The 14,053-nt window shown below is 42.1% G+C and overlaps 1 protein-coding gene across 6 annotated transcripts in view; it reads right to left on the reverse strand.

The window, feature by feature from the left end:
- Positions 1–14,053, reverse strand: part of EPB41L4A (erythrocyte membrane protein band 4.1 like 4A) — a 249,881-nt gene that overhangs the window by 29,220 nt on the left and 206,608 nt on the right. For 5 of the 6 annotated variants that reach the window (XM_045899935.3, XM_064596462.1, XM_064596464.1 and 2 more), the window contains exons 17-18: positions 7,429–7,476; positions 6,361–6,438 (exon numbers count right to left, since the gene is read on the reverse strand). The exons of the other annotated variant lie outside the window; for it this stretch is intronic. In XM_045899935.3, the coding sequence (XP_045755891.1) occupies positions 6,361–6,438; positions 7,429–7,476 (126 nt within the window). The remainder of the gene's footprint in view (positions 1–6,360; positions 6,439–7,428; positions 7,477–14,053) is intronic. 6 annotated transcript variants of the gene reach the window in all.

Here is a 14,053-nt window from a genome sequence, read left to right on the forward strand (position 1 = left end):
TTTCTGTTTTCATAATTTTTGCAAACTGCTTCGCCCTCAAGGGCTCAGTAATCTGACAGCATTCCTCAGTTGCTACAGCTTTGTACTACTGGAGTCATCTCTGTCCACTCTGATTATGCTTTGCAAGCCCTAAATCATCCGTATCAAATACCTAAATCTTAATACGACTTATTGAAGTAGAAATCAGTAACTCTTGGAGTCTGCACCATGGTGAACACTGTCTGTTTCTACTGGCTTTGCATCAACTGCCCTCTCCAGACCAACCATTTTTGCCTTGTTTGCAGCCCCTGCTTAAATCAGGGACAGGGCAATAGGGAATCCTTACAAGGAGACCTATTTTTAGGCAATGAGGAAAAAGTACCCACTGGTTTAAGCTTGCTACCATTCAAAACTCATCCTTTTCCTTGGGCACAAGGATAATAAGTTCTTCTTCTTCTTCTTCTTCTTTTTTTTAATGACTCCAACAACCAGAAAACCTTACCAAAATCTTCATCTTCTAGATTTGCCCTACTCAGATGTATCATCCCTATTAGTTGCAGTGCCACAGAAGACAGCTTTTGTCCTCCTTTCTTTTTTTAAAACAATAACATAAAAGACTTAGTGCAATGTATTTAGTATTTAAGACCATTTTAACCCATTACTCAGGTATAGATTCTAAAGACATCTAAAAGGCAAGAAGAAACTCTAACAACACTTGTGGTAGAATGAATTTGTTAGAAACACTGACTTTTTTGTTAAAGGGAGCTGGGCCCATTTTACAGATGTATCAGTTTTATCTGAAGATAAAACTGAGCAGTGCTGAACATTCTCATTAATCTAATAGCATCTGCTTATGCAAGGCACTTTCTACTTTTCAAATTACCTCCTGGATCCTTACAAACCTCTTGTGAGGTAGGCAGAGCAGGTATTATTCCACTTTGCGGGTGGGAAAACTAAGATTCAGAGGGTAAAGTAACCAGGAATTCACCACACAACTCTTCCAAGTAGGGTCAAATTCATAACACAGGCTCCCTTCTTCTTTGCTCTGTGCTCTGTCCTGTGGGCGTGCACACACGCGCACACACACACACAGAGCCTCACATATATAACTTGTGTGTTGATGATGCACATGCCCCAGGATAAAAGTAGGGAAAGGCCCAAATGGTCCTCTTTTGCCAATTTACCCTAGTCCTGCTCTTACCTGTAGCCTCTCATTTCTCTTGCTCTTCTAATCCTCTCCAGGCTCCAGAGTCACTTCCACTTTTATGCTTATGCAAAACACACCAGACAACTTCTCCATCACTGCCCCCAATCCCCTCCAAATCTCCCACCTCAAAATCTTAAAAGCCTAGCAACACATCAAAGCTAATGACTAAGTAATCCACAGATTCTCCCCAGTGAACGCTCAAAGGACTGACTCCCTGTTTTCATCAATAGCACAAAGGATATTTTGCAGACTGGTTTCTTTGAATGTAAAGGATATTTTATTAAGCCCAAGGTATTTTAAGGGAAATCTCGGCTTGTGAAAGGTTTCACTCTGAAAAGTCTACTCCCTTGGTTCTCCTTCAACGTACATCCTGGGCAAGTCCTGAGCAAGGCTCATAGGCTCAGACCTATAGAGACAGGCTGGCTGAGCCTTCTGATCTCAGGTGTAAGAATCAAAATTCTAACTAGTGAAAATGGATATAATCTAATATTCACATAGATCATTAGCTTCATACTGCCTTGTACTTGGTAGGTTCCCAATTTGATGAATTTAGTCGAACCAATTATTTCACAAATCAGTAGAGCAAAGGAAGTAATCTCTAAAGAAAACTGAAGCATTTTAGTTGTTAATCCTACCAGTGAATTGAAATATCAATTTCATTTCCCAGTATCAATCTATCCTTCACTATTTCGGTCATAATGATCCCTTGATAAATGTTTGGGGGTCACAAAGACACCCCCCTCAAGAATCTGATGAAGGCTACAGACCCTATCACCAGAAAACTGTACACTTGGAAACACACAGAATTTTACATACAATTTCAAGAGATCCCTAAAACCTACTGATGAATCAGAGACTAATAAGGCCTGATCTGAAAAGAACCACGTGTGTACAGGTAGGGAAGGTGGGAGCAAGGAAGACAGGACTAAAGAAAAGTGAGAGAAGCTGGAAAAAGGGTGGAAGGGAGGGGGGACAGGCCAAGAAGAGCCTGACTTCAAGGCCAAATATCAGACCCTGTGGTTCCACCGTCAAGGGCTCTCACTTTCTCGGTTTTAAGTGATCTTTACTGTGACCCATTCGATAACAGACAGCAGTATACATCCGACCTTAAAGATGAGCAAACTCAGATTTAAACTGGTTTCAAGAGTTGCCTAAGGTCAAATACCAGGACAGGACAGAACCAAGGCCCTGATCCACATTCTTGGGGTTTTTTTCTGATGCTTCCCTGGCTCCTAAGCGGAGGCAGAACTCAGAGAAGAAAAAGGAAGACAGAGTGGAGAAAGGCTAAGGAAAGAAAAAGAAAGGAACTAAGTGAGGAAAAATAATGTGAGAGAACGATATAAAAGGGAGGCAAGAGGACAGAGATGAAGATACAAGCAGGGACACTAAGGGGAAAATAAGCCTTTGTCATCTTAGATGTCCCAACAACAAACGGTGCTCCAACGTCCAGCTCATTATAAAAAAAGGAGTAAGAAACTGTCCTCTCAAACCTCAAAACCTAGAAAACTGTAGGATACTCGTCCAGATTATAAAAATAGTAAAGGGAAAACAACTAAGACGGAAAGGTGTAAAGAAAGACATCAACAACCCGGCAGATCAAGGAGGAAGCCAAGCCTCCTGGTGCTGTAGGAACCGTGTGGAATGAAATGCAGGTGTGAACACACAACTGACAAGAGGACCCTTGCGCATCTAGCCTCCACAGCTCTGGACCCAAAGGTGAGAGCGGACGTGCTTACCCACAGCTACACTTTTCTAAAATCGGAATTGGCTTAAACAGCAATCCTTGTTCCTAATATTAGCCTTCCAGAGTTGGTATGAATTACTATTACTTACTTTTAATGGTTGTGAAAAGCCACACAGCTACTGCTTTGGGTAAAGTTGACTTATAAACATTGTTGCATTCACTTGTGTTTCTCCTCAGACAAAATAAGAGAAGTTTACATTGTTATCCGCCAGAACAGTGAAGGGGCTTAAGATCCAACAGGTAGACATCGTGGAAAAACAAAACAAAACAAAAAAACCAAACCCAGTATTTCCAGTCACCTCAAACCTAACAAGTAAGACTTCCTTATGTCACTCACACACACACACACACACACACACACACACACACACACACACACACACATCCACGGGTGCCTGGGTGGCTCAGTCAGTTACGCGTCTGCCTTCAACTCAGGTCAGGATCCCAGGGTCCTGGGATAGAGTCCCATGTTGGGCTCCCTGCTCAGCGGGGAATCTGCTTCTCCCTCTGCCCCATCACCCAGCTCATGCTCACTCTCTGTCTCTCTCACAAAAATAAATAAATAAAATCTAAACTATCCTTGTAAAAAAAAAAAAAATTCCAGCAAAAAGGAATGACAAAGGGAACAACACCCCAAAGACTACAAAGACCACACACAATCTCCAAAAAAGTAAATCTGAGTCTGTCCAGAGTTCTACTGGACACACAAGAGCCTTCAAAATGTTCAAAAAGCAAATCTGCACAGTCTTTTCCCCACTGCCCCAGGCTTTGGTGCCCACAGGGAGACAGGAAGGCAGCGTGTATCAAGAGCAGGCTCTGGTTTCAAAGGTAATGAAGTATTCGGACTGAATTTAGAGACCTGGCTGGCAGGAAGTAGAACATCAGCATGTTCAGGATTCAGTTTGCCCCATTCTAGGGTTACCAGGTTCCTTTACTAAAAGCACAAAGGATGCTGCTGAGAGCTTGGCTGTGCCATACTGCTGACCGAGATAAGGCAGGATGGGGCTGAAGAGACTCATCCTCTCCCCAAAAAAGGAGTTTTTTGAACAAGTTGGAAGTCACACAGGAGGAGACAACCCTTCGTCACAGACAGAAGACATACTGGGACTGGCAGAAGGGCTGCAGTTTAAATATTCAGATCTCTGATGTGGAATGAATGGGCTCTGGCAAAATCTAAAAGGCTAATAATAATGGGAAGAAGGGGTTAGCGGTAACAGAACATAATGAGGAAGCAGCGCCCAGAGACAGTATAATGTGTCTGCCCCCCTCCTTCCCTGCACCAGAATTTTCAGGAGTGGACACTAGAAATGGAAGACGTATTTTTCCCTCTGCCCAGTTTTTGCTATGCCCCCGAGAGCTAGACCCTAGACCTCATCTTCTATAAACACAGGCAACTTACGTAACCCTCGGGCAGTATTTCTACAGGTAAAATAAATGAGTTTGAAGGCCTTTGGGTCAGAGTGTGTTTTGAAAGCGATTTCTCATTAATAGCCTTACAAAGTACATTGGCATGTCAACCAACATTCAGAACCACCGTCATTCTCAGACACACCACCAAGACCCTATAAAGAAAGCCAATCTACAAAATCCTTTAGGGAAGGCAAAGGGAGAACCTGGTGAGGGAGAAGACACCTCTGAGGAACATTAAAGCTCGTGCAACTGGATCAGAAACGGGCTGTTTAAGGATTTGTTGGCAACCTTTAAATAGTGTTTCATAATAACAGCAAATGGCACCATGAGCACTTTTGGCCCAAAAGACAATGTTTTTAAACAGACCACCTTCTGAGAAGTTGAGACTAGAAGCATCTATGAGCACAACTTGGAATACAGCAAGCAGAACAGAAACAGAGGTGTTAAGATACTGGCTTGAGCAGTAAGTACAAACAGGAGGAAAATTTGTTATTTGTTTTTTGCTTTGTTTTGTGTGGTTTACGCAGATACCGAATTTTAGAGCAGGAAGAGGGTACCTCAGGGAAAGCTACCCTCCACACCTGGGTTTTGACAAATGAAGAAACTATCATCATTTCCTTGAGAAAGGTGTCCTAACACATCGAGATCTCACCTCTACCTAGTGTGACTCCAGCCCCTAAGAAGGCTCCACAGAGAAAGCTTTCCTAAGAAAATGACCCACTCTTGCAATGCTGCCTGGGCTATTAGTACACAGGCTTCATTGTCAGGCAGGCCAATTCAATGTGTGCCAAGCACAAGGGTTCCAAGTACTGAAGAAGGACCTTGGAGATTATCTCATCGGACTATCTCACTTTACAGAAGGGAAAAATATGACCCAGAAAAACAAAGCAAGGAGGCCAGCGCTCCACATCACACTGGGAACGGGTTTCTCAGCAGGGCCACAACTGACATCTTTTGGACCAGATACTTCTTGGGTGGGGAGAGGGCTGTCCTGTGCATTGCAGGATATTTAGCAGCACCCCTGGCCAACAGTGGTCCCCCTACCCAATTGTGACAATCAAAACATGGCCAAACATCCTCTGAGGGTAGAGGGGCAAGACAAAATTGCCCCCCATTGAGAACCACTGGGTTAGAAACCGGGACGACCAGCAACCCAATCCCTCTCACTCCCAACATGGTGCTCTTTCACGAAGTGAGCCCTCATTTTTAAATAAATACGTTGAGACCAGAGAGAACTGATTAAAGCATTAAGTCATCATGAATACGGATTACATGCCAAATGATATTATTACCCAACAATTAAGAATGAGCCTTAAAAAATGAGTCTTAAAGATATGAACTACCTGCTGGATAGATTTATCCATCTAACTGTATGTGCCTGACATGAATATAAACACATTATGTTCATGTACATGTATGAGGCTGAGACTATGAAATCTATGAAATAAGGAGTCTCTCAGGTTTGGCTGGAGAAAAGACAGTAATGTCACGTTAAAAGATACTTCAGGGAGAAATACCTCTAGAAATGGTCACATTTCTTACCACCCTTAGACAAATTCACTACACGTTGTACCTAAATATAGATCTTTTTTTTTTTTTAATTAACAAGAAGCGACCCTCATCATCAACTTATTTAATCATCTTATTATAAAGATAAACTCAGTTCAAAGAGCTGCAGTTTCCTAAAACAGTGTTTCAAAACAGTGCCAGATTCCTTCTTAAACACAGATGAGAAAAAGGCGCGCCTGGGTGGCTCAGTGGGTTAAGCGACTGCCTTCAGCTCAGGTCATGATCCTGGAGTCCCGGGATCGAGTTCCGCATCGGGCTACCTGCTCAGCAGGAGAGTCTGCTTCTCCCTCTCCCTATGACCCTCCCCCTGCTTGTGCTCTTTCTCTCTCTCTCTCTGTCAAATAAATAAATCTTGAAAAGAAAAAAGAAAAAGAAACAGGATGCACAGCTTCTACCACCAACAGCAACCTCTGGTTTCGGAGCTCCAGGTAACTACAGTATCAAATATTACCTGTTTCTCTTTTTCCGGTGTTCTCTATTAGAATTTTCTGATTCACTCCCACTGCTCGTGTTACAGCGTGAGCGTGACCTGAAGACAAAATGAGAAGAACAAAAGAAAAAAAAAACCCACATTTATGACAAATAAAAAATTTCAGAAAGGTTCATGTTGGTTCTTCAGAAAGAATTTTGCAATAAAACGACTAATCCAAACATCAGTAGCTATTATTATCCCTCCCTCAGTCAGTGCTCCCCAGTTCAGTCAGACATCTGAATGAGTCTACAGACACGTGAAAGCAGATTAGGGCAAATGTCACCCTGCTCCCCAAAAGAGCATGAAATCAAGCATTTCCAATGGAACTCTGCCATGGCAAAGCCCTAAGCCCCTGAAGTGGACTCAATATGAACACAAAGTACTGTCACACCCCTGGCCCATATCAACGGAGGTAGAGCTTACTTCCCCTCCCCTGGAATTAGCACTGGTCCTGTGACTGACTTAATCAACAGAATGATGTGGAAGGGCTACTCTCTGCCAGTTCCTGGACTATCTGTCTCTTCACAGAGTGGGTAGCTCCTGCTTCCTCCTGGCGCCATCTCAAGAAGCCAAGGCCAGCCAGGTAGAAAGGCCATGGAGAGAGAGAAGCCTCAGGCCTCCCACCATTCTGCCAAGACATCAAACAGGAGAGAGAAAGGCCTCTTGAATATTCCAGCCCCCGCTGCCCTCTGACTGCAGCTTCATATGAGACTAGCAAAACCAGCCTGTTCAATCAACAGAATCATACAACATATATATGGTTGTTGTGGCTTTAAGCCACTAAGTTTTGGGGTGATTTTAAGGTAGCAATAGATAACCAAGACAGCTCCTCTGCGATACAAAAAAGCAGAAAAAAAGAGAAATTGCTAAGGATGCTACAGAATGGAAGACTGAGAACCAACTGAAGCCAAAGCTGGTATCTCCAAGTTAATTTTTCTATAATGACCTCAAAGGAGTCACTAACAACAACCCCCGTTCTGGCTTCCACTCTGAGTAATGCTAATCCTTCCTCCCTCTCCCTGTCCCTCCTGCCATTTTTGTTTTTACCTCCTCCTTTGCTTTAGATCTGAGTCTTCACCACTGTTATGGGCTTTCCTATAGAAAACAAATAAATGAAGATATTAAAAAAAATAGAAAATTATCCATTGGCTAAGGAAAGCATAGCAAAATGAGTTTCACTTCAGTTCACACATATCTGTTTTGTATTCGTTCATTTTTAAATCACACAACATGCCCAATTCCAGAAGTAGAACATATCACCAACCAGCCTCCAAAAGCCAGCAACCTCAAGGAGGCTGCAAACAGTCTACAACAACAACGCACAGCAGGTCTGTGAGGTACGATTCACCCAATGATGGGACTGTCTGTAGTTCCTACATCTATAATCTGACGAGTCCAGTTCTGCCATAATCTGACTGGCATCAGCTCTCACTCGCATGCCCTTTCCAACACCCTGGCCTCCAAGGCCCCTGACCATTTCTCTAATAACCTCTTCACAATAACTCAGCAGCCCACATCATGGCCACACTTCGGACTTTCTCATCTGTAACCACCTCCAAACACTTTGGTCTCTGGCCACAATCTCCTCCCCTTCCTATTTACACTCCTGAACAGCTCAGATGGGGCACCCTGGTTAAACATGCAGATCTGGAGCCAGACAACCTGAAGGTGGGTCCCATCTCCTCCACCGATGAGGTGTGTCATTCCAACAAACTACTTCTCTACTAAGGACCTCAGTTTTCATGGAACCTCCCACGAAGGGCTGTTATGATAAAATGAACACATTTAAAATGCACAGAGTAGGACCTGGCTTACTGAAGCAACCAATAAATGTTAGCTCTAATTATTATTGCTTATTTTCATGACTTCCCTTCTACTTTCTTTGACCTCAATAGAACTATTTGTTCATTGACCTTGCTACTTCCCATCCACTCCTCTTGGCCTTTCTTCATTTCCTCCCTGACTCACTGAGTTTTCCATCATTTTGATAACATGTATGCCAATACTCAAAACTTCTTCCAATTCTCTGTTTGTGGTTCAGCATTTCTGGCAAGATCCCACACATGGGTAAATCAAAATATCCAGGTTTTCTGAGCCAGCCTTCAACAGCTGGCTGACCGGTGCTGGAGGGAGTTACAACAGAAGGACACATTAGTTATACTACAAATTCATGTTCACAAACTTCATGTGAATCCACAACATCCTCCCACCTTTCTCTGATCTAAGTACTCTCTCTCTGCAAAGCAGTTTCAAACTCTTTCTACCTCACAACCCTCTGATAAACCGGTCCCTCTGCATCAGCAGCCGACTTTGTTTTCTCCTTCCAAAGAAAAAGTAGCCATCAGATGGCAACTCTTTCATATTCCTGTTACCAAAAATAGCACTTGCCTACATCTCCTTCTGTGTTATTTACAGATCTTACAGATCTGTCCTTACAACTAAGGTCAGTCCCTCCACCTGTGTTGTCTGGGTCCCATCACCTCTTATCTTCTCAATGACTTTCAGTAACTACCCTCCTACCTCTCAGATATATTCAACTTGTCCATATGGAAAATTCTCTTATCAGCTTTTCACGTTATCAAGTTTCTACTACTTAAACACACACATGTACGGGGCGCCTGGGTGGCTCAGTCGGTTAAACGTCTGCTTTCGCCTCAGGTCATGATCTCGGGGTCCTTGCATCGAGCCCTGCGTGGGCTGCAGGGAGCCTGCTTCTCCCTCTCCCTTTGCCCCTCCCCACCGCTTGTGTTCTCTCACTCTCAAACAAATTGATAAAATCTTAAAAAAAAAAAAAATACACACACGTCTGCTTGACTCCATATCCCCCTTCATTTTTCTCCCAGTCTCTCCTCTCTCTTTCAAAGCACCAAACTTCTTGAGAGAGGTGCCTAAGCCTCTTGTCTCTGGTCTTTACCCTTCATCATACATGCCTTCACACCGGTTGGGCAGACATGGCTGTTTCATGCCACCATCACGACATACCTTCCCCCACTTCACAAACATACTTATATCAAACAGCATAACGTTGATAGGTCTCTGTCCTTACACCAAATTTTTCGATAATTTTTACTTGGTATAAATATAATTATATATTGTTTACAGATGATCTCTACAGCGTTTAAGGAATACAATTCCATTCTTGTATAGGTTTTACAATTTTCTTAAAGATAACAATTGCCTAGTTTTCTATGTACCTATAGGTTGCTTAGTTTTCCTTGTTTTATCACTAATTCTTCATCAAAACTCTGAGAGTTGCAAAAATCCTCCTGAGATGGGTGAGTACTTAGGTAATCTACAAGTTCCACTAACATCTTCCCTGGAGTCCTGTGCCCTCCTGCTCACATCTAGATGATCTGTTCCCTAGTACTGCTGTGCAAATGTCACTTTGATTACTCCCTTCACCATGATCTAGGGAATTCCTTCTGCTTCTTTGTAAGATGAATCCCATATTTCCAGTTCTCATGACTACTTGCCTTGGTTTTGGAGGAACATATCTTCCAGTTGTTAACAGAGAAAGTCTGCATGGCAGGTACATTTTCTTTTGAGAGCTGGAATTTCTCAAAATATCTTTGACACACGTAATTATAGTTTTCTGGGCTTAGAATCCTAAATTGCAAAGAATCTCCCCTCAGCGTTTTGAAGGCAATGCTTATCTTCTTTCTCTGACATTGCTGTTAAGGAGCCCAATGCCACCATTCTGATTTGTCAACATTTGTGCATGAACTTTTTCTCTCTCATATTCCTCCCTTCCTGGAAGTTTTAAAAATTCTCTCTTAACCTATAATGTTTTGAAATTTAATGATATTGGATCTTGGTCTGGATCTAATTTTCCAGTCTATTATACCAAATGCTCCATAGCTTTTCTCTATAACGTTTGATCATTCAGTTTGGGATATTTTCTTGTACTACTTCTTTAATAGTTTCCTCATCTGCATTTTTTTTCCCTTGGAAATTTCACTACTCAGATGTTTGATATACAGGTTTGATTTGTTTATCCTTATGTTCCATATATCTGTTTTATTTTTGTTCTACTTTGGGGATGATTCCTTAACTTTATCTTCCAAACCTTCTACTAATTATTTTAAATTCTGCTACAGGAATTTGAAGTCTAAGAATTCCTACTTGTTCTTCTCTTTTGATATCAATTTTTTTTCTCAAGATAATTATACTTTGGGAGTGCCCGGGTGGCTCAGTCAGTTAAGTATCTGCCTCCGGCTCAGGTCATAATCCCAGGGTCCTGGGATTGAGCCCTGCATGGGGTTGCCTGCTCAGCGGGAGTCTGCTTCTCCCTCTCCCTCTGCCCCTTCCCCCAGCTCATGCTCTCTCTCTCTCTCTCTCTCTCTCTCAAATAAATAAAATCTTTTTTAGGGGCGTCTGGGTTGCTCAGTCATTAAGCATCTGCCTTCAGCTCAGGTCATGATCCCAGGGTCCTGGGATGGAGCCCCGCATCAGGCTCCCTGCTCTGCGGGAAGCCTGCTTCTCCCTCTCCCACTCCCCCTGCTTGTGTTCCTTCTCTCGCTGTGTCTCTCTCTGTCAAATAAATAAATAAAATCTTTTTAAAAAATTAAAAAAAAAAACTTTTTAAAAAAACCTTTTTTAAAAAAAATGGTAATTATACCTTTAAGACATTTTTCTTATATTGTCTCTATTTCCTGTGAGTACACACATGCACACACACACACACTGCTCATTGTCTGTTTCAGTCTCTGTCTTTCCAAACAGAAGCTATCGTCAAATGCCAAGTGATTATGGCTCTCTCTTCATATTTAAGAATTAGGCACTAAAAGGACTGAAACCCTCTGGATGGTGCAGAGAATGTTAACTGATGGCTTCACTGTGGAGCAAAGTGATGTGGGCAGTCTCAACTATTTCACTGGTGGATTCTTTGAAAGTTGGTATCTGTATGTCTTTTGTCTTATATCTGTCTTTCTTACAGTGAGATTCTCTGATCTCATGCTTGGGAGATACATATCTGGCTTCTAGCGTTCTGGGAATGAAGAAGAAAGGGAGCTCTTTCATAAGCAGATTTTCACTCTAGATTTTTCCTCCGTCTCTTTTCTCTCAAAGTAATTTCCTCTGAACGTAATCCTCTTCAACCAAGCCAAATAAATGCTGGAGTTTCTCCCAGCTCTGTCATTGGCTTGGTCTTCACATTCTATCTCTACCGTCTACCTAGAGAGTCTCTTCTCTGTTTCTTATTTCAATTTACATCTTTAAGAAATTTAAATTTTAGCCAATAGCCAATCTATCTCCAGACTTATATCCAACAATCCATGTGAATCCTGCACTTGGACTTCTCAAAGATTCCACAAATGCAATATATCAAAAACCACTCACAATTGTCCCTTTTAAGCTTGTAATGTCCTAGTGATTATTATTTCAGTGCATCACACTTCAAGCCTGGCTTTCATTCTTGACATCAGTTACTCCTTCAACTGTCATATCAAACCTCCCAGCCCTATTGATTTTACCTCCCAACAGGTCTCAAAAATATCCACTTCCTTAAATCTCCACATCACCACCTCGGCCCCAGCTCCCATTAGCCTTTGCCAGGATTCGCATGGTAGCCTGCTGGCTGGCTCTCTCTTTCCCCTACTGCTCTCTTCAACCTTTTCTCCACAGGACAGTAAGGCTCATCTTTACACAGTACAAACGTGATCTTGTAATCTGCGCCCTTCTAAAAACTACTGGGCCTAACAACCCAAATCCTCAGGTGTCCTATGAGGTGTTTCTCTCTGGACTCATTTATTCCCCACTCCCTTCCACCCTAAGGCCTCTGCACTTGCTAGCTCCTTCACCTCTCTTTGCCTGTTCTTGTCTCAAATTCCAGCTCAAGCATCCAGCCTCTGAGAACCTTTCCCTGGCCTCCTTGACTCAGCAATGCAGCACAACGTCCCATCATGGTGCTGGTAATGGTGGATGGTAAAAGTTATCAAGCAGTTATTCTTAGGACACGTGTACTTTTCTGTATGCATCTTAGGTTTCGATAAAGTTTTTTTTTTTTAATTCCCCTAAGCACCACATAACTCTCAAGAATATATAAAAGTCGTAAGTGCACATGCGTTTGTGTGATTCATGTATTTCTTCCCCAACAAACTGTAAACTCCCAAAGGGCAGGGACTTTCTCTAGTGCTGTTTAACACAGGGCCTGCATAAAGTAGGCACTCAACAGACATTTCTGAGTGTAAAGATGGGTAGGGGTGAAAATAAAGTGTACAATCAGAAAGTAGGCTGGCTGGCTTTTTCTAGAACAGGAATGTTTAAAACAAGCAGGCTTCAGGGTCTCCATGAACCATGAAAATTATATGAAAGTGTGTATGTTTATTTAATTATATACTTTTCCCCCCTAAGGAATGAGCCGACCTTTCATCAGATTCTCAGAGTTCTGTCACCCAAAAAGGTTAAGGACCAGTGTTCTAAACTCAGCCAGAATCTGAAAGATGTACCCATCTAATGACAAACAACTGGCAAAATATAAAATTTTGGTATCTTTTGCAAAACATGTTATTCTGGCATCCATCACAAAATAGAATTTCCTATTATTAAATTTAAGTCCTTGAGATTCTATCATGGTGTTGACAAATCTCAGTTTTAAATGTCAGAGTTACTCTAGCCTTGCAGGGATTTGTGCCTGGGGGCAAGGTAAATATCTGTGAAGATAAAGCAAGACTGACAAGGACAGGGACATTCAGAGGGCATTTACAGTGGAAAGGAACAAAGAATGAGCTTTAGCTCTTCTTTGCTGGCATGTAGCAATGGCTAGTCTCCTCAAAATACTCATGCCCAATAAAAGACCTTTCAAGTGGTACACATAACCAGACAGAAGGCTCTATGGCTACTCGGACAAAAAGATTCTCTTCCCTATAAATCAAAACAGTCTTTCCCCTGGACTGTGCCAAAGAAAGGATCCTGTATCCACTCACCACAATTACTCATCTGTATTTCACAGAAAGCCAACACAAAAAAATGTATCTCAATATAGAAGGCATGAAGTCTAGATTTCAGAATGTATATGCTCCAAACTATTTCAAGCAATTAGTTTGGGAAAAAACTAATGTAAATTTTCGTATATTTTAGCAAAACTTTTTGATAAATTCATTTCCAAGTATATTAAAATCAAAATGACCATCTGCTCGACATGTGCAATTATATTATTTAGGGAATGCTGTCAAAGTATACTAGTAATGAAGGACGAAAAACTATAAAAACCTATTTAACAATAATCATGCAGTGCCAAAGTCTTAAAAATATTTAGTGATTCCCACTACCGATGCCCCCTCAACACACATACACACACAAATGCACTTTAAAGTATTTCCCTGCGGTATTGCCTGGGTTTTAAGTGCTGTCCAAGTTGAACAAATCCTTAATAGGGAGGGCAGGAAATCTCCACTCCCATATTTAAATGATGATTTATTATCCCTGCCTTTTACAGATGAACAGATCTGGATCCAAATCACAAAGGACAGTTACCTGCAGCCCCCCAGCCTCCGTTTTCTCATCTAGGCCAAGTACCTTCCACTGGTACGCAGCCCCACCCCAACCCATCAATAATCTCCCGTTCTGTCAAGACTGGAAGCCTGAAAACTACATTTTCTCAGACTCCTTTGCCAGCTGGGTTCCACTCAGAGAGCGGTGCTCAGGTGAGATCTGAAGGCAGGAGAGAAGGGGA

The sequence above is a fragment of the Mirounga angustirostris genome, unplaced genomic scaffold (assembly GCF_029215605.1).
Source record: "Mirounga angustirostris isolate CCGP_5_RB_7025 unplaced genomic scaffold, mMirAng1.0.hap1 SCAF_7, whole genome shotgun sequence".
Classification (NCBI taxonomy): Eukaryota; Metazoa; Chordata; class Mammalia; order Carnivora; family Phocidae; genus Mirounga; species Mirounga angustirostris.